This window comes from Sphaeramia orbicularis, chromosome 5, assembly GCF_902148855.1.
Source record: "Sphaeramia orbicularis chromosome 5, fSphaOr1.1, whole genome shotgun sequence".
Taxonomy (NCBI): Eukaryota; Metazoa; Chordata; class Actinopteri; order Kurtiformes; family Apogonidae; genus Sphaeramia; species Sphaeramia orbicularis.
In genome coordinates, this window is record NC_043961.1 from 28,727,747 (window position 1) to 28,753,935 (window position 26,189).

General features: G+C 38.0%; 1 protein-coding gene across 3 annotated transcripts; it reads left to right on the plus strand.

Annotated features, from left to right (window-relative positions):
- Positions 1 to 491: 491 nt before the first annotated feature.
- Positions 492 to 24,841, plus strand: c1ql4b (complement component 1, q subcomponent-like 4b). 3 transcript variants are annotated; one of them, XM_030134845.1, is made up of 4 exons: positions 492 to 942; positions 1,428 to 1,510; positions 2,162 to 2,835; positions 22,884 to 24,841. In XM_030134845.1, the coding sequence occupies exons 3-4, from the start codon at positions 2,296 to 2,298 to the stop codon at positions 23,061 to 23,063; spliced, it is 720 nt and encodes a 239-aa protein (XP_029990705.1). In that variant the 5' UTR covers positions 492 to 942; positions 1,428 to 1,510; positions 2,162 to 2,295; the 3' UTR covers positions 23,064 to 24,841. The 3 variants fall into 3 exon arrangements, with proteins under 3 accessions (XP_029990705.1, XP_029990704.1, XP_029990706.1); XM_030134844.1 differs by having other exon boundaries at positions 1,428 to 2,835; XM_030134846.1 differs by lacking the exon at positions 1,428 to 1,510.
- The last annotated feature ends 1,348 nt before the right edge of the window (positions 24,842 to 26,189 follow it).

The window sequence follows — 26,189 nt, forward strand, 5'->3', positions numbered from 1 at the left end:
CATTCTGCATGATATGTGTCAGTCTCACATCGGTAGCCCACGTTTTGTACTCACACGCTGGTCTCTTCACACCTGCTCTGCTCCCAAACACACTCCTCCATAAGTACATCTTATTTACTCTTATGTGAAAATCTTTGTGCATGGTCAAAAGAGGATGTGATCCGTACTCATGAAGATAAATGGATGCTCCAAGACAAAAAAAAAAAAAAAAAAAAAATCCCATTGAAAACTCTAGGTGTGGTGCGTAAAAGCACTTTGGAGCATCATCACAGTCTGATGTATTAATGTGGTTTTTGGAGATCTGACATAATTGAAAGGAAACGGTTTGATTAAACATATGTAGGCATTTGATTTGTAAAAAGGTCACATGCGGGATGGGACGGTGGATCGGTGAGTGGATGTGTGTGTTACGGATGGAATGGAGGGCGGGGGAGCAGTAGTGGGCAGATGCTGAGGAGAGAGAAGCAGGACGGAGGATACAACAAGTGAGTGAACTGTTGCTCTCAAGTCGATCCGCATCCATATTTCTGCAAAACAAGTCCGCAAAAGTGACTCGGAAAAATATGTGATTATATTAGAAAGAGCGCGTCGCCACTTTATCGTATATTTTCACTCTTTTTTTTTTTTTTTTTTTTCCTTTTTTTTTCTCCTTTGCTCAGTGTCTGCTCGGACCGCCGTGAGCGCCGCCTTTGGCATTTAGGAGAGTGAGGAGGTCGGGCCACCATGCATGAGTTCTGGATGAGATGCTGCAAGTTTTAGATATTAGTGGGACTTGATCCGAGCTGAGTTTGCACCGCGGCGCAACTTCACCCGATGCAACCGTGAAAACGCTTATTCTTTGGGAGGATTTTCCCCCTCTCCTCCGGTCCTGGATCAGTTTTCCTGCGGCGTTTCCCTCACAAGCCGCGGAATGAAAAGAGCCTGAAGACAAATAAAAACTGGGTAAGACGATGATTTTATGAAAAGTTTGTCGGTGAAAATACTATTATGCGTTGTTGATGTTTAGAATATGAGTGACCACTTTAATGAAATAACAGTTATTTAAGCTGGTATGTTTTCTCTGTTAACCACGTGTTTGTTTAGACCAGAATTAATGTAGGCCTGCAACAAGGTCAGCATGTAACTAAAGACACCACTTTATTTGATTATTTTACTTATTCCATCCCTTTGACATTAATCTTGAATAATCCATCACATTGTTTTCATGTATTGGTTAAAATGTTTAATATTTCATGATGCATAGCCTATATATTTTTTCTCACACTTTTAAACGTGTTATTGCTAAAATACCATATAATTGTGTAGTTTACTTATTGCTAAAAAAAAAAACAAAAAACAAAACTCAGTACTACTAACTGCTAAAATACTAACTACTCTATGAAGTGAATTATTTTGTCTGTTTGTGTGTATTTCTCCTTTTTCTTTAGACTGCTTCATACAAGACTTCGGCTGTGATTTTCTCCAGTCTGTCCACTCTGCTTTTAAACAACACACTATTCAGTTTGCTGGTGTAAAGAATTTCCCTTTTTCATGACATATTACAACTGTGTGCTGTATATGAGGGTGTAGACCACTGAGATAAATCTAATCCAGGCTCCAACACAGACAGGTGTAAACCTGTCAACAGGAACACAAGCAGGGAGAAAGAAGAAAAAAAAAAAGAGGACCGATTTCCTCTGTTTTCTTTACACATTCCTGGACAGGAAGTAGGCACCCCTCTCTGTATGTGGTGGGTGAGATGAACTCCAGTGGGAATACTGTAGACCCCACCTGACAGCTCTCTGCCTGAGCAACTGAAAGCTTTCCACTGGAGCATCCACAGCCATAGAGTTGGATAAAACTAAGCCTTAATTGACATTATCTTAATGGTAATGGTCATTTGACAAAGAAAATTAAGATATTTGTGGCTTATAAGTGATGTATTGTCTCTAGATAAGCTCATTGCCTGAAAACATTGTGAACCAGGGCAAAGTGGAAAATAGGAGGATACAAAACAAATGGAACCAAGAAATGGAAAAACCTATTTGTAATCCTCCTCCTGGCCTCTGATTTTCTCCTGATCCTGTCTGAGATTTGCCTGTCCTGCTCTTAAAAAAGCTCCCCATTTGTTTTCTCTGCCCCACACAATCACACATTTCCCTCTACCACTTTCTCCATCCAGAAGTTTTTGTCCACCAAGACTTCAGTCTGGCCGGCACAACCATTCCAGCTAAGGGCGAGGAGGACTTCCTCACACTGGCCGCCTCCCGACTAAGCCGCAAAAAACGTGTCATTGGGGCTGGAGTTGGCGTGGCCATGGTCCTGGTCCTGCTCGTGGCCATCCCCCTATTGGTCCACACCACTAAAGGGGGAGGGTCCGGAGGAGGGGGCACACATTATGAGATGCTTGGGAGCTGCAAGATGGTGTGTGACACTTTCACCCCCCCACAGGGAGAGCTGACAGCCGTCTCCCCTCAGCCCCCTGACTACCAAAGCCGCAGAGGTAAACAGGGATTCAGAGGGAGCCCTGGACTTCCTGGACCTCCAGGTCCTAAAGGACCCCCTGGAGAACCTGGCAAGCCTGGGCCACCTGGTCCACCCGGGCCTGGACCTGGAGGTTACGGCCCTTCCTTCTACAGTCCTAAAATCGCCTTCTACGCTGGCCTGCGGAAACAACATGAAGGGAGTGAAATACTCAAGTTTGACGATGTGGTGACCAATGTTGGGAACTACTACGAGCCAAGTACAGGCAAGTTCACCTGCCCACTTCCTGGCATCTACTACTTCACCTACCATGTCCTGATGAGAGGTGGCGACGGCACGAGCATGTGGGCGGACCTGAAGAAGAACGGACAGGTGAGTGAGTGTGTGTGTGTGTGTGGATGATGCAGATGTGGTTAATCTCTCCTAAAGATCTTATCACCATATTTTAAACTGTGATTTTGATCCACAATTTGAATTGTGTTCTTTTCAAATTGCAATTTAATATCATGAAATCGTATAAATATACACTCCACTTTTAATTGGCGTTAATTGGCGTACAATCTGTACGCATTATAAGCTTTCCGTGTGTTACTTAGGGTTACTTAGGGTTATGGTTATGGTTAGGGTTAGGGTTATGGTTATGGTTATGGTTAGGGCTAGGGTTAGGGTTAGGGTTAGGGGTATGTGGACCAGAGATCTTGGTGTAAATTGACACGCAGTCAAATGGCATTGAATAGCATATGAAAGGATGAAAACGTATAGGACGCCAAATTCCATAAGAACTGGCGTGACATTCAGTGCCATTTCATGAGATCAGTATCGCAAAATGTACAGCGGAGTCAGGACAGACTCAAAACAGCTGATTACTCTATTAGCAAAATTAGTTGTTGCAGTGCTTCATTCTTTTAATCATCATCAGGCAAAAATATCCATTAGCATCTTTCAGTATATCGTAACTGGAGTGGTCTGAGAAGACACAAGGCTTTTTACACAGGTTCTGTCTAATCACAGGTGTTTTCAGACAGGTAAGCGCCTGTAACTGACATGACTGACAGCTGTAATTACCAATCACTGATCAGATTCTGTCAGACATGACCTGGATGCAGTTATATTGTTCTACTCTGGGTTTTGACACAGAAACTTGGAAAAAGTGGCTGCACTTTTCCTTAAGAGCATGAAGTGGCATCATCTATCTATACCAAGGGTATTCAAATCCCATCCTCAAAGGCCGGTATCCTGCATGTTTTAGATATTTCCCTCTTCCAGCACACCTGGTTCAATTAATGATCAGTTCATCATCAAGCTCTGCAGAAGCCTGATTACGATGTAATGGCTTCCAGGTGTGATGGAAGAGGGAAATATCTAAAACATGCAGGATACCGGACCTCTAGGACCGGATTTGAATTCCCCTGATCTATACTAATGTTTAGTCTTTTAATTTGGACTGAGAAGAGAGAACTGCAGAAGAATGGTGTGTATTCTCAAATTCTGATATTCTGGCAGCTTTAAAGAACTATATAACATTAAAGACACCACTATTTCACTAATAAGTCGTTAATCCGCTATTAAAGTAATCATTACTATGTTGGTTTGAGTCAACCAAGACTAATGACAGTGAGCAATAATTTAATATAAAATTACAATGAAAATTCTCACATAAAATGACATAATCTCAGGCCCACAGAAATGACAGATTGTACATATCCACTACATCGATCACAATATAAGATAATCAGAACACGCCATCCTCATTGACATAACTCTACTGTCCTGAGCAGAGAGTTTGTGTTTTATTCTGTAACTATTAGCTATTAAAAGTGAAACAAAGTATTTGGTTAAATTCATTGTCACCATTTTCTGTCAAGATGCAGTCTACACACGAGCTGAAAGAATATAGGATATGATATTGTACAACCTAAATTCATATATGTCCTCTTCAATACATCAGAAAAAGTAGCATGTTAATTGCAGTAACTGAACTGAGTTGTGTTGTTCTGCAAAGGGTATGCTGTTGCTGTGTGATAGGTATTAGTACCCTGCCCCCCGAAGGGGAGGCAAGGGGTACTGTTTTTGGTTTGGTTTGTTTGTTAACACTCCAGCAGCAAAACTCTTGGTTGAATTCATACCAAATTTGGTTTATAGATTGCCAGGTGACCCAGAAAAGATGTGATTACATTTTGGGAACAGTAGGTCAAACTTCAAATTTTTTATGAATTTGTAAAATCTTTCTTCCCCATTTACTTATAATGGGTGACATTTCAAATGTCTGTAGCAGCAAAACTATTGGTTGAATTCATACTAAATTGGGTTTATAGACTGCCAGTGACCCAGAATAGATGTGATCACATTTTGGAACAGTACATCAAAGTTCAAAGTTTTCGGAATTTTTAAAATCTTCTCATTTACTTATAATGAGCAAAATATGTGTGAGGGGCGGGGTTTGTTGTGCCTGGCACCACTTGTTGATACATTATTTGCACAATAAAGCACTGACAATACAATAATGAAGAGCTCATTGCAAAAAAGGTTATGAAAAGTCACACATTAAGGCTCTAAAAACCTGCTGCTACTATGAAACGTGTACTCAGTAGTACATTTTAATCACAAAATAAAATGTAAAAAAAAGGTTGGTGATCCACTTTGAAGAACAAACAAGAATGGATGGCTGAATGAAAGGGGAAACTGAGGTGGGACTGAGAACTGTTTTGCATGGAGAACAAAAAGTGCAATTAATTGCACAACTTGAAAACAGAGGGAATGGGAGAGAGAGAGAGTGACAGCCAAGCGATCAAGAGGATAACAATTCTCCATGTCTCAGTGGAATGAAGCCAAAATGCAACAGCTGGCTACTGTCCTCTGAGAAACTCTGACTTTAACACTAATAAATAAACAAATACAAATGCATGGAAAAAGCCTTGAACGCTTCCATCTGGAGATCTATGACAAGCTTGAAGTACTAAGCCCTCACTCTGTTGAGGAGCGCTGATTCTGACATGTGCTACAGAACAGAAGAGTGACGTCCTGGGGATTACCAGAGAAGAAGAAAACACGCTTTGCATTGTTACAGGCCAGACTAAACTAGGCAGCAGTTGATAGTACAACAGTGGATTCTTTATACACATATTTTACACAGTGTATGAACTGACAGCAGTGTGCTACAAGGCAGACCATCATCGTCCTGAGTTTTTTTTTTTTTTTTTTTTTTTTTTTTCAGTCACGTTTGGCTGAATTTCCATCTTTAAAAGAATGTGCCAGTACAGATTCAACATGGAAACCTTTTTCACTGATATTGTCTAAATAATTATCCTAGTTTCAAGTTCATGTAATGGTATAAATATGGAAACTGGCATCATACTTTCCAGTGGGATCTGGAGGATTTTTATTGATTTATTGCCAAAGTAGAGAAAAGGGTTCTGATATAACTTCATCTACTTTTAAAGAACGCAGAGATGGAATAATAGTCTAAAGAGGTCAGTAATTCAGCACAGACCATCTTGATTTGGATCAGGCCCTTCATCAGGGTCATCATAAAATATATTAAAAACAACAAGCTTAAATAAGTTGATCTAACAATTTTTTTAAAAGGTTTTTTTTTCCTTTTTTTAATTTTGCAACATTTCTCTTAATTTATATTTTTATTCAAATTTTAAATGTATGTATCATAGTAAGTGGAAATAGAATAGTTGTGTGTGTCTGCATGTGTGAAGTAATAAAAAGAACACAGCAGTCACTTTGTTTTAGGAATGAAGTATGATGAAATTGCATTTTTAGGAAACAATATGAAATTTATGAAATTGGAATAAATATATAAGTTTTTAACTATTGTAGTTATGAGTTAAGGTTTGTTTTGAATTGCATGTAATGTAAATGTTCTATACTGTGTGTGCACCTGCTTGGGGACAGCAGATGGAAAGTAAGTCGTAGCTAACTGGTGCAAAGCATCTCTTCTCTTTGAGATTAATGTATTTGTACATTGTCTGTGACAAATAAATAATAAATTAAACTAAACTTGATTTATTACAAGAAACAGAAATACATTAGCTGCCAAAGAGCTAAGAAATTCCTCCATCTGTGGAGATGAAGGAACAAATGTTAGACAAAATCTTTGATAAACTCTGAAACAGAAGAGGCAATATGTTGATGAGCTCCACAACAGATGATCAAATAGGCTATATCTGAAATATTTAGCAGATTTTCTGAAAATTCTGTTGAAATTTTCAACACATTTGGATAGGGACCTGTTGGCTAAATCAACACATCCTCTAACTTAAATGATAGAATTGATAATAATAACAAAAAAGTATATATATATAAGTATGTGATTATTTAGCTGATTTGGTAGGTCGTACTGGCCACTGGCTCATCTTAATCTACAATGTCCTCAAAGGCAAATAAAATTCCCTGCCCAAAAATAATACAAAGTGTCTATTATGTTTTATCAGACATGCTATTTCATATGGAGTAAGATAATATACATAGAGAGTATTGTGGGGTCCAAAGAACAACAACGGTACAACACAAAAAGTTAACTTTCATTTACATTTGCTAACTATTCCACGAAACAGGAGGAAAGCAGGAAAGACAAAAACCTCTATAATTGTCCTCCAACCTGTTTTCCAGTCTGAATGTTTTTATAAAGCAGTCAATCATCCAAGAATCAGCAGTTATATGAATAATATGGTCCTTTGCTTGCTATTTCAGTTGGAACAGTCCTCTGGAAAAATGTTGATCTGGCCATGGATGACAGATTAGCACCACTACAGGCAGAAGGATTTAAGCTAAATGCAGGTGAAGGCAGCAGGGCACAAAATACCATGGATAACAGGGAAATGTGTTAAATGACTGTTGCATTTAGGCTGTGGCAATTCCATGGTAGTGGTATATTTACAATTGGGCACAAAAAAACACTTTATTAGTGAAATAAGTTGCATGAAAACTGTCGTTTTGGTTACATTGACAAATACATAAACATGATTTTAAATAACAGCGTTTGCTTTAAATAACTGTCAAATAGGACATTAACTTTAGTTTCCAGTGTTGAAGCCCATAGGTTTGTTACTTCACCATGTTCACCCTGACTTCCTCTCACAGAGGAGTTTGTAATGACATCAACAGACCATTCAAAGATTTTTACCAAAATACTGGTAATTTTAACTCTTCTAACTAGTGGTTCAGTGATGTCTCCCTGGGACCCAGACTCAGAAATACATCTAGAATTTACACAGTATCTACATCTTTGCTGATTTTTGCATCAATTAATAAATGCACAGGGGGAAATAGACATAAGGGGCAACACACTGTTTATATACATTCAAAGCAAATCACTGAAATTCAGTTCCAAATTCACACTGCTTTAGTTTTGTACTCTCAAAATTGTTTCATGAAAGTCTGTCTTTGCACAGAAAAAAATTGATTTGATAGACTCAGACACTCTTTTTGTAACTGAATAAGGATCATATTGTTATGTATTTTACTGCCTTTACGGCCTTTCTGCACAAGATGCAGAGTGGACATTTCTGAAGCTTTTCTTTCATAAAATCTTTTAAGGTTGCAAAATTTAGTAGATTTGGTAAATTTTAGTGGCATTTGGATCTAGCACACACAAAAAAAAACAAAATAAAGAAATTAAAAAAATAAATAAATAAAATTTTGTCCGTTCCAAAATGTAATCACAAACTATGGTACATTCGACAGACTGTACTGACATATATTGAAAATGTATGTTTAGATCTACTGCTAAATAAGAAATGAGCACAAGGATCAATATAACATCAGACAAAAAAATATATATATATTTTTTTTATCATTTTCGTAGGTTTACAGACTTCCAAAATAAACTTGTCGTCATATAGTACATCTTTTGTGCAACTGATCAAGTCCATTAAAATAGTTATTCTGCTTTTATCGACTTAACATGATGTGCATAAAATGAAGAGTAAAGGCGACAGACAGTTAAATGCCACATATAATTGGGAGACTTGGTTTGTTGCGTGCCTTCACAGACATTGTCATTCCTGTCTTCTCCTGCTGTTAAATCTTTCATAGCCTTTAGATGAGATCTTCTCCCCTCAACCTGTGCCCTTCCTTCACACACACACACACACACACACACACACACGCACACACAGACACACACACACACACACACACATATACAAATACACATTTCACCACCCACACTGGCTATTGACTTCTTCCCCATTAATTATCTTTTCCATCAACTAAATTATTTAACCCAATTCAGTGCTGATCTTGCCCTCACAGTTTCAGAGGGTGCCTCTGTATGTGTGTGTGTGTGTGTGTGTGTGTTTCTGTGGCTAGAAGAGTGCTCTTGTTGCAGAGTGAAGTATTAGGCCAATGAGAAGTGAGAAGAAGTTTTGGGCACATTATGGCAAGATTTGCCAACTTGCAGATTTTTTAAAACCAACCTATACCGTATTTTAACCCTTTCATGCATGAATTATGAGAACCTTAATCGAGATTTTTTTTCCCTGAGTGTTTTTATTCCTCTTTAGGTATTAAAAAAAAATGGGATTGAAATTTCTTTATGAAGCTATTTTTCATGGAGTTGCAAAAATGTCCACTAAGCTGGACACCAAAGAAGCAAAGAAACAAGTATTTATTGATATACTGTGTGAAAATTATGAAATAAAAACATTTTATTGCTGTTAATCTGATGTTTTCTCTAAAACTCTAATATGAGTCATTACTCACTTCATGGAGATAATATGCAAAAAAAAATCTTCTTGTTGTTAATTGTAGTCTAATAACAGTTACAAGCAATTGATTTACACTCAAACATGTTAGATCAGATTTATCAAGAACAGCAAAGTTACAGTAATGTTATCAGTTGTAGTGTATGGGATGATGCATGTGTTGGCAGATATGAAATTAAAACAAAATCCATGAATATACAAGAGAGCTGTAGAATAGCTGTCCACTGTAGTGACCACTATGCATGAAAGGGTTAATGACTATGGAAACACTTGTAGTGATCATGTTTATCCAGGTCAAATTGATCTCTATATGATTAGTATGATCAAATCTTTAATCTGTCAGCTATCTCTAGGTCTAGCACTAGCTTTATTAGTGATAATAGGGTTAATTTACCTGAAGCTGTGGGTGGTGGTAAATAAAGATGGATATAGATAGAAATTCATACATGTTAAGCTACAGTTGTAACTATACAAAGTAACTTTGACAGAAAGGCACATGTATGGCAGGATTTTCCCCACTATGTAGGGCAATGGTATATTTTAAAGGACCACAATAACGCCACATTAGTGTGTTGTTTCTAGCATCCCTTAGTTTTAAAACAAACTGTGTCCTCTATACACTAATATGGATATTTTGCTAAATTAACATTTTTCTCTCAAGTTGTAGATCACTAACATGGGCATTTGCTTTTAAAAAGATTTTTAAACCTTAGCTGTGTAAAATTAAGTGATTAAAAAACAATGGCCTCCCGTTCTGATTTCGGTTGCATATTCTCTATATTTGATTTCTGTAATGAACCTGTGCCTGAAACATCAAATATAGGCCATGTAGCTGTACAAGAGAGAATATTACCTGCACTAAAACATGGTCAGCACAGACACATTCGGGAAACGGACACATGTAACAGTGTAGAATATAAAGAATATCCTTCAACAATACAAATCAACACTAAAGGTTGATTGAAAGTTTGATGAAAGTTGAAGTGTCATCAAGTTGCTGCTAAACCTGATGACAAACTTAAGCCTCTGTATCTGCTGCACCCAATATTATCAGAGGTCTGTGGTGTCCACAGTTTTAAGTCCAACAAAAACCATGGCTTGTCCTGGGCTGTATGGAGTCTTCTTTGAATGGAAAATACCCATTTATATATAAGTGTAATACTGGTATTCCTGTGAACAGGGCATAAAACTGTCTTTTCTCAGGCTCAATCCTTTTTCCCCCATCAGTGTCACATGACTGTATTAACATCCCGCTTTACAATTAGCTTCTTCCACAGGTATGCCGTTTTTTTTCTGTTATTTTTCATTGAGAGAAGTGAATTCAAAAAGCCTGTAGCACCAGCTCCAGGTATAGAAGACCCAACATGAACACTGTAAGTGGACTACTTGATCATTAAGCACATACAGTCGTGGAAAAAAATACCACCCTTGTTTTCTTAAATTTCTTGTTCATTTTAATACCTGGTACAACTAAAGGTAACTTTGGTTGGACAAATATAATATAACAACAAAAATAGCTCAAAAGAGTTTAATTTAAGAGCTGATATCTAGCCATTTTCCATGGTTTTCTTGATAATAACCAAAATCACATAAGTTCTTACATCAGTATCTATGGCATTGTACTGCCACAAACTGCTTTTAGGCATTCCATGTTTTCTTTTCTGTCTGTTTTAACCTCATGATACACACAGGAGTTAGTACTTGATTGCATAACCAATCTTTTTGATGGCTTTTAATGGTCTAATAATTTTTTCCATGACTGTATTTAGAAGTTAAAATCCTTTCTCAGACTTTATTGATTCTTGTAACTGGCTGATAACTGCCGTGCTGAACCAGAATTTTATTCATTATGAGAAAATGTGCATAAAACATGCATAAAGTACCTTTTTATGTCTATCCATAGTGTGTTTCACAGCATGGGTGTGTATGTTAACAAGTCGTATCAGGCTGCTGTGCATGGTGTTGATCAATGTCATGTCAAAGGGGGAGGAATTAAACACATCCTGTTGAGAGATCACTGCAGAGAAGGGCAGGAAGCAGACAAGGGGGATGGATGGATGGTTGGATGGATGGATGGATGGATGGATGGATGGATGGTTGATGGATGGATGGATGGATGGATGGATGGATGGATGGATGCTCACTGCAGAGTGGACAGAGAAAGGTGAGAGAAAGGGCAACACGATAGAGGCCTCTGTCCTCTGATGAAGGTGTAGCTGAAGAGAGGTGTAATCAGTCAGATTGGTGATATATATGAAGCAAATGAGACATTTCAGACACTCTTGTTACAAGTAGATTGTCTTGATGACTCACTGTTGAAATGTGTATCTGATGTGAAAGTTTACGTCAAGTCTGGAAAACTAAATTACTCAAAGAAAGGATTTCTCTTGACTCCAGGTGTCCTATAACTCATCAAATGATTGGTGTTGAGGTAGATGACCTTTTCAATGGATATATAATTCACCACCAATATGTACTTTGCCCTTTACAGTGATGAGCATGAAGAGGGAGCATGAATATTTATAGCTGGTCCTATATGGTTGTACTTGTGGTGGCCAGTTGGTCAGCTGTGCCCACACTCTAGTTTTAAAGACCAGTGGAGGCAGCATTTCAGCAGCTCATCCTAAAACACACAGCTCAGCTACTGTCAGCCTGTAACCTCATTATATGGCCGTGGTAATAGGTTGGATCCGACCTGCAGGGGGAGAAACTGGTGGACAAACCGGTGCCTTATTAAAACCCAGCAATGTGCTCTGACATGTGCTTGACTGTGACTCAGCCTTAACAATGTAAGGTGTAAAGGTTAGAAGGAAAGGTGAATTCAAAGTGGGGAATTAAGCTCATGGACGTTTGCATTTAAGGTACAGGTTAGAAACAGGTGTGCAGCTTCTGCTGAAGTGCATACTATTCTAGTTAGGGAATAGTTAAGGATTTATTTGAACATGTAGAACAAAAGGCAACTGAGCAACAGAAATGACAGTGCTGTGCAAACTAGACTTCCATTGAAATGCATCACAAATTTTAACTCGATTTCAGAAAATTGGCAAAAGAAAGATGCCAATTTATTTTTACCCCGCCCCCTGGAAGGGGAGGCAAGTGGTATTGTTTTTGGTTTTGTTTGTTTCTTTGTTTGTTTGTTAACACTTTAGCAGCAAAACTATTGGTTGAATTCATACCAAATTGGGTTTATAGATTGCCAGTGACTCAGAATAGATGTGATTACATTTTGGGAAAAGTAGGTCATCGTTCAAATTTCTTTATGAATTTTTAAAGGTCCTGTACAGATAATTTGTTTAAAGTGGATTGCAGCAACACCTTCAGCTGGAATCTGTGGTGTTTTTAAGGGACAAAGACTCCGTTTCCCATGAGCACTAGCACCTACTGTCATAAGGGCATAACTCTGGCCAATGCGTTTTGAAGCTAATGACTGAAGAGCGAATCCTTTTTACAACACTGCATTTCTTTTTTCAAGACAGCAACTTGCAGGTGCAAAGTGACGTTTAAAATGAGACAACAAGCAAACTTCATAATGTTCGTTACATAGTTTAGTAACTGGTGTGAAAACGAAAGTGAAAACTAACTTTGGAAGTCAGACTCCTGCTTGTCTGTCTCTTTTACTGTGGAGCTCCTAAGTGTTATTCACAGACCGGTGCACTAAGACGTGTCCCAAAAATATATATTTGCACCAGCTTTTCCACAAAGTATTTGAGCATTTTCATAAATGACTTCAGTCATTCAACGTCTTCCTCATTCAGCATTAGCAGTTCAGTGCTAGCTGCTTCAGCCTTCTGCATTCACAGTATTCTACTGTTAGAATTGTCGTGTTCCTGAAGGTCAGTTTAGTATCCAGGCCCCGACATGAACATTCAACTCCATACAGAACCATTTCAGTCTCACCTTCCGAAGCCCTTAGTTTGGACTGAAACAATGCTCCAAATGAAACAGCATGTCACAGAGCTAGCCCTGTGGCTAACACAGAAGTGTTTACTAAGTGTTTGACTGAGCTACCAACAGCCACTATAGTCCAATACAATGTTCCAGTGCAAATGTATAAAGAACAGAAGCATTCTATACCTGTGTAGAAGGAAGAGGGACAACTCCAGCTCTGTTTTCATTCCTTTAACTCCCTTACTTCTCTCCATCGGTTCAAACCAGTGCAGAGGTTTACTGGTGTTCTAGCTCGTCCTCTATCACTGTCCCGTTTAACTTTCTTTTTCTTTCTTCCAGTCCAGCTCCAGTTCCAGTGTCCACCATTACAACAAAATAAATCCAATAAATCCCTTTCTTTAGGAATTAAGGACAGATATTACTCCTCACTCGTTCAGCTTACTTTTACTACTAAACTCTGCTGGTAGGTGTAGTGTTGTCATAGTGACGTAAGTCTGCCTTAAATCAGTCCAGTGTTGTCCGACCCGACCAGGGAAGCTGGAAATAGCATTTAGAAAAAAACTATTTTGGCGCTGATAATCTCATTTTAAATTGCAGACTACAATCAGTCATATATATAAAAATGAGACTTTTTCAAGATCACGCAGAAAGTCTGTACAACACCTTTAAAATCTTTTTTTTCCCCCATTTACTTGTTATGGCCGAAATTTGTCTATGCTGTCTATGTCTATGCTGACATTAGCACACACATAGACATGATGACATCAGCTGAATCGCTGCCAGAATAAGATACAATATGTGTGAGAGGCGGGGTTTGTTGTGCCTGGCACCACTTATATTTTTATGTTTCCATCCTCTATTGTTACATAATTATTAGGAGTTTGTTGGTTTTGTTAGAAATGTATCTTAAAACATTAAAACATTGTAAATGAAACCAGAGGTCTGTGAACCAGAATTTTGTTAACTCATCAAACCTGAAACTGGATTTAGCTTTGTCCACTGAACCACTCATTCAGCATTGCTTCAAGCTCTTCCACAGTTTGTCAGATGTTTGTATGTAGCTCCTAATTCACTGAAGTGCTTTGTTGCCATTTCCCATCTTACATTTATGCTTGTTTCACATATTCATTCAATGAATTGCTACAGGTCCTTATCCCGTCCATTAATGTTTTGACATTTTTTAGTTAAATTGAAGTTATGTGAGATTGGCACATCATCATTTGCTGACTCTGATTGCATTGTATTTAATCACATTTCTTAAATTAAATAAATTGTGTGGAAACATAGCTGGATGGAAATGTACTCAATATTTTTTGCTACTACAAGTTAAATGAAGGTTGAGGTGTTGTGAGTTTTGGTCTTTAATTACAACACAATTAGTGAGTTCAATCATAAGTTTAATGTTCTCACCTGACCTTTTACTGTATTTGAGAACCAAGTTGATATCAAGACTCCCACGGATATCACCCTGTTCTGTATCTGGTTCTGTTCAGTTGGAAGGCCTGGAACAGTGTTTGTTATGATGAACATCCTGGTGACCACATGTGAGGCTGTCTTTATAAAGCCTTGCCATGTCCTATTAAAGTGAGATTCCTAGATTTGTAAGCCTGTGTCTTGTGTCTTTACAAGTGTGCACAAAAAATCTGGAAGGAAATTAGACTATTAAATAAACATCTTCAAAGTTGCAGAAATGACAAGATTGGGCTCAATTAGGATGAGGAAATATACTTCCAGTAGATAGGTGTGATGTTGCTTCTGTGAGAGGTGGAAGCTGTTAATTACAGTTTGCCAGACAAGGTGTCAATATGGGCTTCATGTGGCACTTAATTAGACAGACTCAAATGTATTTTATTTTGGCACTTTTAGATCTGTGTTTTTGTTCTCAGAGCAGTGTTTTATTGGTGGAATACTTCATAATCTTGATTCTACATTGCATTGCTTTAGTATGTGACATTATAATAGGGAACATTTAATGATACAAAATAAACATGTACTCTTTTAGACAGCATTTGTTGTTGAGCAAACCAAAAGTATCCTCTCATATACATGTACCCTCAGGCTTGCCCTTTCCCCCCCTTTTTTCGTCTTCTTCTCATGAGAACACACACTTTTATGCACACGTTCATGCACACAGCCATTATTTGACTATATATTCCTGTTATAATGGCTGAGGCCATTATATTCTGTCGACTAAGCCGACCCAGCTGGTTGTTACTGTGTTTTGTCATGCCTTTGTTGTGTTTTCCTTTTGCCTGCCCATTCTATCATTATTTCTCCTAATCAAGGATGTAGCATTTCTCCTCTTTCATAAACAGCACTGTCTCAGTGTTTGATTGTGACATTTGCAGAACAAGCATTTACACTACTAAAATACACCATTGATTTTTTTTTCAACTAGGTACATAATTTGTTGGACATTACTGTGCATTGTGACCTCTCACACAGGTTTTATAATGAATAGGTCTGTGTCAATTTATTACTTTTGATTATTGTTTGTGTGTGCAGATACATATGCACACACCTTTGTAAAACAGACTGCAATTTATAATGATCTAGTAAACAAACTGTCATAAAGTAATAGTATAATTTAACTAGAGCTTTAGCTAATGCGCTGCAGGTAGGCCCATTTATATCCAATTAAAGCATCTTTTCTGCCCTCAAAGGTTTCAGTCTGGAGCCAATTAGAGGTTTTCTAATCAACATCTTGACACCTTGGGTCTTGAGTGTCATGGCAAAAATATTAACATTTAGTATGCCAATTAGTACGTAAGTCTGCAGTGCAGGAGAGGGGTTATGTGTCGGGCTGTATAATAGAAACAGGACACCCTAGGCTGAAATACATGAATGGAGGCAGCAAGAACACAACAGCTTTTACAAAAAGGGCCATTTCAATTGCCCTTCTTCTCTCTACCAGGCTCACTCCCAGTTCACCCTTAGAGGTCCCTCAGGTAAGTTTAAGAGACCCCGTCTCAATCGCCTCGCTCCGCTCTGAGAGGTCTGTACATCACAGTGAATGAATCCTGTCAGTTTTATTACCAGAGGATCAAGGCACCGCTGCAAAACAAAACAAAACTGAAAAAAAATAACACACTATGTGGACAGCCCACCTCCCCAACCTCATTTATGCCCTCCCTCCTCTGGAACAGGCATGCTTGATCAGTTTGTTATCCAACAGGCTCCATCCCCATCACTCAAAGGCTTTCTCAACTTTGGCTTCCCACACCCAAATCCTGCTTAGGCTGTAACAGTGTATGCATCTGCTCATTATTTGTGTAGTATTGTCACCATATCTGCAATCACACAGTTGTTTTCAATGAGTATTTTTATCTACTATCATCACTCTGAGGGCTCAGATAAATATTAGCTTCTTATTTTGACACTGATGTAAACATTTATAACATTTTTGGAGAAATAGATAAGAACTATATCAGTCTTTATATATGTCACAGCAATTGCTTTCCCACAGATAAAAATGCATGTTTTATTGAGTACTTACACTATCAATTTTTTTAACCGACTGTCTCTCCCATGTTTCTCTTCCTCTTTCCCCATTTAATGTTCCCCCCTAATGAAAAGTGGAAGCAGTGTAATCTACTCTATTGTCCCATGGGTCTACTGCTCCCCAACAGCAGCAGATCAAGTCACAACAGCATTGGGCCGACAGACAGAAATTTGCTCCCCTGTCGCTATCAATCTCCGTCGCTGTTGACAATATCCCTGATTTGCCTTTCCCTCTTGTTTTCACACGGAAAACCCCAGTGCCTCCTGCCCACTTTAAGAAAACAAGGTTTCACTGTGATTCTTAGTGACAGCTGAACCTGAGAGTCATCTGTGCTGGTTTTTATGCCACAGCACTCTATAAAGCAAAGAAAGAGCTTTCCCAAGAAATTACAAAATTTTCATTTTCATTTCATGGTGAGATGCTTCTTTTTTCTTTTTTTTTTTTTTACATAAATCAAACAAGCAGGTCAAACTTAAGTCACACCAGAACAAAACCAAAATTATATTAACATCACTTAACTGCTGGTGTAACATGGCAAAGGTTTATTAATATTAACAAATAGTTAAACCTGCCTGAACTATTCACTGCAATAAAGGAGCAGATCTTCCCATGTTAATTTTCTTTTATCTGACATTTAATTTATGATTGTGCACATAGTTACAGGTACCAATAATATCAGTGATAATGTTTTAAATGTCACATATTTAAAGATATGTGCATACGATGTATAAAGTATAGCAAATGTCTCCACTGAGTTACTGTATAGGAGGCGATTGCAACTATGAATTAATCATAAACACAACGTGTTAAATGTCAGCATCTCCACTGTCTGTAAACCTACATCTCACAGGAAAGTCAACCATAAAAAGCCATAAATAACGTTGTGTCCTTTGCCTGGCAAATATAATTAGCTGATATTCATGTTTAAAAGGCCATTTCAGTGAGATGGTTTGAATATCATGGCTGAATGTTTAGCTGGTAAATGTACCGCAGGTTTCAAGTCTTTTTTAATGTGCTGCGAGCAGTTAGGTGTGATATTTTAACAGGGTGGGAAGTAGTAATTGGATATGTACATGTACATGCACTGAAGTCAACCCATTTCAGCTGTAAACATATATAGTACAAGTTACAGCAGGCTGTCAGCATCTAACTCAGCTGAAAATAATATCAGGGGAATCCTGCCGCTCAACCATGTAGACAGATGTTGGATGTACGAGATGTCAGAATCTCTTTTCTGTTATATTTTTCCTAAAACCCATTAGGTCTCCTCATGGGAGCTGTTCAGTCCCTTCACAGAGAGGCAGTCTACAGTATAAAATAACAAAATGTCTCATATGCTCTGTGGTTTTCTAAGGTGTTCACTTGAGATTCATAAAAAACAAAGAGGAAATAGAGCTGCTCTTATCGAGACGGAGAGAGTGTGGATGTGTGTGTGTGTTGGAACCCAGCATCTTATCCTGACCTCCTGCTAGTATTTCATGGGCCCATTTGACCACTGTAGCTTATCCTGTGCCCCCATTTATTGTGATTGTATGGAGTTATTGAGGAGTTGGATCTATTACGCGGGGAGCTGCCATGGCTGTCCAACTACCAATTACCGTAGCCTGCAGCCCTGTATAGGCTGCCCTGACGCATCTGGAGGCAGGGAGGGGTAAGGGATGCCGCGAAGGGGGGTGGGGGTGGGAGGAGGCAGAGTTCGGAGATGGGGAGGTGTGTGTGTATGTGGGGAGGGGTCCTCAGGAGACCTGCCACAGCAGCACGCCGTTAATCAATCTGATTTAGACCGGACAGGGACACACTTAGTCGCTGCTCCCGCCAACACTGCTATGGCTGAGAGAGAAAACGTGTGCGTGACCTGCATCTCATTCAAGTGTAAGGACACAAAAAGATGGATAGATGGGTCCAGAATGAAGAGATAGCGATGGGGTTACGAATGGGAGAGGGATGATGGAAGGGGTGTGAGGTGTGGAGGGAGAGACAACAATTAATGGACTGATGTGAGTTGAATTAAAACAAAGGAAATGTATCGATTCTTTTCTGTCTCGAGGAGGGAAATATAAATGTTCACCTTCTCTACATGGAAGAGATGTGTGCACAGAGAAATTTATTGAATAATGATTTAAATTGATGAAATGGGAAAAAAGTCATTATTGGACGCAGGATGAGGAGAAATGGGTGGATGGATCATTGTCTGAATGAGGGAAGCTTGATGATTGGTGGAGATGATGGACCATATCCTTAGTCAGATCAGTCCCAAAGTAGGAGACAAGGATGGAGTAGTGTGACATATTTGCATTCATTAATATGTATGCATTTGTATACTTTATTTTCCACTACTAAATGGATTGTCTGCTTGAATAGTTGGTTACTTACGATGAAAGTGCAATTTATTATAAGCAGATTTGCTTACTGACTCCAAAACAACTCAGAATTTGCAACCTAAAATGAGACTGGACAAAATAACAATGAAACGCAGCATAAAAAATAATAATAGTAATGACATGATTCTAACTTTTTACATCAAATTTGCTTTTTCTTCCTCTTCCTGCAGTTCTTGAGGGAACATAACATCCGCTGCAGGTGTTTGACTTTATCTAAGTCCTAATGAAATATCCTCTGATTCCATTTATCAGCATATATGGGAGCTTTAATGACCTGGGAATATGGAAGCATTAATGGATCTTTCGTCAATGGTCTAATGTTATGGAAACCTGTGTCTTAATGGTCAGATATTAGTACTTGATTTTACTGGTCGTACCATTAAGGAATCATGAGCATGTTTAATGGATGACATTCACTGGGGTCTTCATACATAAACATGTCTGGATGTAAATAAAATAGTGAAGAATGACTCATATTACTTCTTAAATTGTGTGACGCTCCATATTCTGTGGCCCTGCACCATTTAATGTCAGTGTGTTGTTTCTATTATAATTTCAATTACAAGACTGCGAGATTAGTGCGGTTAACAAGGTCATCCTTATCATAAAGTTGTTGATCACACAGTATTTTTTAATATGGCAATGTGTTATTTAACCATCTCATTACCTGTACCCTTTGTCCTTTGCTGGTGTCATATTAATGTCATTATGTTTTACTGTATTTGAAGTTGGATGCATTTTGTTTTTGTTTCTATTGCCCATTGTTTTTTTATGGTTAAAAAGTTAAATATACATTTGGTTATTGTCACATTTGTTTGAAGCAAAGCATAATTAATATATGACTTTACCTAAAATTGCTCATACCTACAACAGTACAGATGATTGCTGGAAAATGTTGTATGGCATAACTGACATTAAGGTACATTGTCAGTAGTTGAGCTGCAACAAAGAGATGATTGTCAGTGGTTTAACTAGTTACATGTAATGGAGTTACTGAAATTAAGTCATAAAATAAATGTAACTGTACCCTGCGATGAACTGGGATAGGCTACAAGACCCTACGAGACCCTTCAGAGGATTAAACAGTTACGGAAAACAAATGAATAAATGTAAAATGTTACAGTTACATAGGAAAACTGTATAATTAAACTACATTTACGAATCAAAATGATGCTGATTACAAAATGGTTATAGATTAATGTATTATTTTTAGTAAAAGATTTGGATGTAGACCACGTATGTTGACCACACCATGGCCCGTCATTTCATTAGATATCGGTCACACCTTTTAGTGCTGGATATTCAGAAATATTTCCACCATGGATCAGCAGTCAGAATGTGTGTTTGCTGTAATGCTTCCCAAATAAACTGATGTCTGCTTTGCAATCCCTATCAGATTCTCCTCTGCAACAGGTGGATCAGGTGTGAGAGCAACAATCCTCTGGAAAAATTGATAGCGACTAAGAAAGGTTGGCTCTCAGATGGAGGTTTGAGGCCAAAGATCATTGCACATCTCATCTCTGTACCCAGTGGACAGGAAGGCATCTGTACTGATGACATTACACCAACATCACTCGATGAAACAGGAGATAAAATAGCAATTGTTGAATCCACATAAAGAAAACATGAAGGATGTGTGTTAGAGAACATGAAAAATACAAAGTACCTAAAATTTTGGGCCTATATTACTAATGACTAGATTTTAAAGGAATTGTCTTATACAGTATGTATGAGAAAAAAAGAGTTTTTACATGTGAGGATAAGTTTGAATTTGATATGGTTAGGAAAAAGAGTCCTTGTTATGATTATTTTATTAATCAGGTAACATTTGTTATACTGCTGTTCTACATGAATTACCTGTATAATTCTGGCTGTCCCATCTGTTTCCATTTACCTCCACCTTGCTATTAACATTAGATGACCGTGTTGAAAATATCTCAGCTGCAGATGGTTATTAGTGCCAGAAAACAAGTGATTCATGTCAGAGAAGAGTTCACTGTGAAAGTACATCCATGAATGGACACATGGAAAAACGCCTCTGCACTGGAAGTACTGGAAATGAGTCAGGAAGTTTCATGGGATCTATACTAATACTAACACAACAGAAAGGATGTGCTGTTGACATCAGATTATACCACATGTCTCATGAATAAAACAAAAGTTTTTATCGCAGTTTTAATTAAAAAGGGTGTGTAACTATCATCTGAAGACATTTACAACCAGCACACATCACTTAGGTGAAACAATCATTGCCCTTTATTAATAAGTACATTATGCTAGTAGTGTTCTTACAATACTGTCAGTGTCTGAACAAAAATATGTCATATTTATCAGGCTAAAACTGCAGTTAGTGGTGTTCATCCATGTCTAGGACAATACATTACAATCATAAAGACACAAAACCAAAGGAAAACAATCTAAATCAATTCCTTCATACTGCTGTTCATTTCTTTGTCCACCCATACCAAACCTCATTTTCCTCCTCCATCTACTGTTTTTGTAGTATTTTGGTCTGTCATCATTTTGTGTCAGGAACTTAACTTGGAAACCACTATTTTTCCACCAAACTCACTGCAAACAATCAGGTGTGTGTTGTACAGTGGCTTTAGCTATTTTCTCAGTCACTCATTTAAAAGGCTGTATGTAGGTAGCAGGTAAACCTTCCCTGGCGTCATCTTTTGGTTTGTGAAGTGTAATTCTGATGCCTTGATATGTTGGACATGGCCATCACCATGTTGGTTTTATGGATACGAGTGTGTGAAGTTGGAGAAGACTGAGGGATGAAACCGGAACTCACTGAAAACACCCACCACATCCACTAACGTTGTGATAATGAATCATTTTGACTACTTAATAAATGTTAACACATACAATTGTCTAAAAGTCATGAAATGCAGAGAAACATTAAATGCTGCTACCTAAGCTAATTAGTAGGCTAGCCGAGAGGCCACATAATTCGATATGAATTAATGCAAACATCAGCTAATGCAGCTTAGTTATGCATTATTGTATTTAAGTACCAGTAAATGCTCATTGATCTAATGCTAGTAAAACCTACATAGCTATAGAAATAACCTGTGGAGACCATTACTGCTTTTTGGCACCAGGTTGCCATTTTGTGCCTTTTGTCATTAGTCATGAAACAAAGTTGTTGTCATTCAGCTATGCATCATCAACTCTGCACCGTTACATATTTTAAAAGAACAGTTCTGCATGTCAATATTGAGTTATCGCAGTACCTACTGCGAACAGGAGGAAAGCCTTATGGGACCGACCTCAGCTCACTGACTTTATTTATTTATCTATACACTTTATGTGCTGTGTTCTACAGATTATATACATTTAATATACAGTGACATGCTGTGTAAATGTGATCAGCATGTCCACCCTTCCATTCATCCATCTGTCATCATTTTGTTTCCAGGCCAGGAAACAAACAGGCCAGGCCAGGACTGGAAAAACATTCAATATTTTTCTACCACACTTGTTCAATTTATCACTTACATGTGGGGCCTTATACTATCCATCCATTCGTGTCGTCCGCCCATGTTGTCCATCATGCCATTTGTCATAATTTCTTTTCTGGAGCAAAAGCAGTCAGTGTTTTTCACCTAATCTTGCTACAAAAAAAAAAAAAAGAAAAGAAAAGAAAAGAAAAGTAGTGCTTCTTGGGACCTGTCTGTCTTGTCTGATGGGCATCATTTGATTTGAGCTGTCTTCGCATTTATTTAGTTTTCTATAAATGTTGAATGACTGAAGCTGCCATTTCTGAAACAACTTGATTCCTATGCTGTCAGGAGCAAAGTCAATGACTCTTGCTCTTGTTGGGTGCAAAATGACTCTTCAAGAACTTGCTACACAAAACACTTTGTACAGTATGTATTTATTCTTTTATCTTTGCAGGCTTTCAGCTTCTCTTTTGTCTTTATCCAGGTGAGGGCCAGTGCAATTGCTCAAGACGCAGATCAAAACTACGATTACGCCTCTAACAGTGTCATCCTGCACCTGGACGTGGGAGATGAAGTGTGCGTGCAGCTTGACGGGGGCAAAGTTCACGGCGGAAATACCAACAAATACAGCACCTTCTCTGGCTTCCTCATCTACCCTGACTGATCACAGTATACTCACATACTTATACTCTCTCTGTAATCGAGCAAAAAGTGTCCTCTCCTTTGCATCTAACACACCGTGCTGCCATTATGTAATTTGTCACTTCAACGCAGATCGGCACACAAACCATGTAATAACATGATCACAGTTAACAAATAGGGTTTAAAGAAGAGTTTGTGTAAAAATAAATATATAAATGTATATACAAGCCAACATTTACATCTGATACACATCATTATTGTGTGCCATGTACAGTTTGCATAAGCATGGCTAAAACATGATCTTATCTGTTTCACATGAACACATTCACTTGTACACACACATGATTTGAACATCTCCTATCAGTTGTTGCTACACGAGACCAGATGACCATTTCAGCCACAAGTCTGATATCGACTGAAATGATGTGCGAACGTAGACTGTAGATCGAAGTGTGTGTGTGTGTTGGGCTGCAGCCTCTCGTCTTCACTGTGAGATGGATTTTCAATACGGCTGTAGACACCAAATGAGAAAAAGTCATGAATATATTGATTGCAGCTGATAATAGAGACAACATAAGATAATCGGATGTGCCGTATGTCTGTGTACAAGCATGTGCGTGTTCACCTTTCAGTTCAAGTTGAGGTGCATGTACTGTACGCTCAATAAGACGCATCACGCTGCTGTTAGTTTGACCCTCATAGTCTTTGATTCCTGTTAAAGGAAGGGGTATCAAGTTGTCGGTAACAGTCCCTTAACACACACAGTATATCAATACTGAGGTTTAGCTTTGAGATTGTCCCTGAGCCAGAGCTTATGGCAGAGCCTCATCATGTCCTGCTAATGAGCTCAGGCTTTTCTCAGTTATTCTCAAACCAGACATCCATAGAGATCTGAATGATGTGTATGACTTCACTTGTACTGCGAATGTACCCATTTGGAGATGTTTTCGACACCCTGTTTTAAATGCCATGTCTCACACATACACAGCAGGTTTTCTGTGCCTTACATGACCTGTTACATTTTTATTTTGCATGCATGAGGAAGTCTCCCTTTTTGAACTATAGTACGTAAACAGCCTGTTTTATTTTGATGAGAACAGCCATTTAACTGAGATTTCTTATGAGAACTTAAACAAACGCAGACATGCAACTAATGCAAAGTGTGAATATGCTAAATGAGGACTCTGACTGTGAATCTTTGTATTTAACTGGGTGTAATTCACAGGTGTAAATAAAAAAGAACAGAAATAGGTTCAAACACCTGGAGAAGCATGTCTTTGTTAGTCAAAATTTGCATCCAGGGAAATTGTGACTATTGTCTATGTAACCAATTACTATATTTAAAAATTGCCATACAGGTTCAATGTGAAACACATCTATTGTAGTTTTTAGTGTGAAAGCTTCATGTCTGCCCAATTATAAACTCGTTAAAATGTTTAGCAGAGGCTTCATTGTCCTGAAAAGTGAAATCAGTTTGAAAGCATGACTTTACCCTAATGATTTGGGTGTGAACTATTTAAACCGACTTGTCATGTTCGTGCTGTGATTGAAATAACACCTCAATGCTGTACAGTATATTGTACACAGACATTCCTCTGATGTGATTCAACATGTACATTTTGTGCCATGCTGCATCTTACTGTGTGTGTTTTCTGGCTCTGTTACCTTTGTGTTCATGAGCAGGATTCATTGTTGTCACTGTACTTTGCCAGCTGAGTTGTGTGTATTTGATATGTATGAACTCGCTTAGATTTTTCTCTGCCCTTGAAGACCATGAAACACAATAAAAAGAAAATCCAGGATTATTTTACTGTGTCAAATCAAACTAAAATGGCTGCTTTTATATTGTTTCTACTCTTTGTTCTGTATCTGTTCATTATAAGAAACTTGTGATGTCAGATGTTTTCTGCAATCTGATCCATAAACACAAAAAAAGCAACAGAGCAACAAATACATTTCCCAGTTGTACAGAAGATACACAGTACATTGTATATTCATAAGATTAGTCTAACTGATAGCAAATATAATTGTATGTTGAACAACAGTGAAGATAGTCCTGCTGAACCTTTTACCCAGACGGATTTTCTGGTTGGCTTTGTGCACTTTTATAAGGGTTAGAACAAAATAAGACAGTGCAATGCAAGTATGTGAGCATAGAGGTCCACCTTATCACATCTAAACAGTGTTTCTTTATCTTTCCATGTTAGATCTATTTTTCCTGCAGTAATGAGATAAAGATCTGTTGTGGTTGTGAAACACAGAAGGTTATAATTTATGAATGCTAAAAAAAAAAAAAAGTATATTATTTGACATCTTGCTTTAATTAATTTGAGTTAGGTTTTACAGATAGTACCATCCTGTAGCTGTATCTTGTTATCTCTTTTCTGGAGCTCTGTAGCATAAAAATACCCTGTGACTCTTTGGACATCAAACCATCTACAACCCCAAATGAGAAGAAAGTTGATGCAGAGTGGAAAACCCAAATTAAATAGAAAGCAGACTCAAAGTTTGAGTTATTTTGTCCCATTCTTACAGAATAAATGGAACAAAGCTATTTAATTTTTGAGCACCTTCTGTCTCTAAATTTGTTTAATTTTACTGTCCAAACTTTTATTTTATTTTATGTGAAATCTGCGTTTATTCTGAGGAAGACAATACATTTCATGAACTGAAGTGTCAAATAATGTTCTGTTGGATTGTTTTCAGTGTAATACAGGGCAAAGATAATTTGCAATAAATGTTTTAATTTAATATGCATACAACTTTTCTGATTTGGGGTTTTTATCTTTTTCAGATTAATAGATGACTTTCATAAAATAATGAAACTCCATAATAAATTCATTCATCATTAAAGGTTTGTTTTGTCCAATAAGAACACATTATTAACATGCTTGACATCAGGCTAAGGCTACTGCAGACTGTTTGAAGGTATCTTATCCTTTGTGAGACATATTTCGACACCTGCTGCTGCTTCTCTCCTCAGCAACACCCCACTGTGAAAATGAAACGTTGGCTGGAGGGAGTTCTCACCTTTCTTGAATAAAAACAAGGAGACAGATCTTTAATTAAAGGTGAGGGGTAATGCTATTCTAGAAAAGGAGGTTCAGAGCAGATGAGAGGTTTGGGAGATTTCAGACTTTGGGGGGTG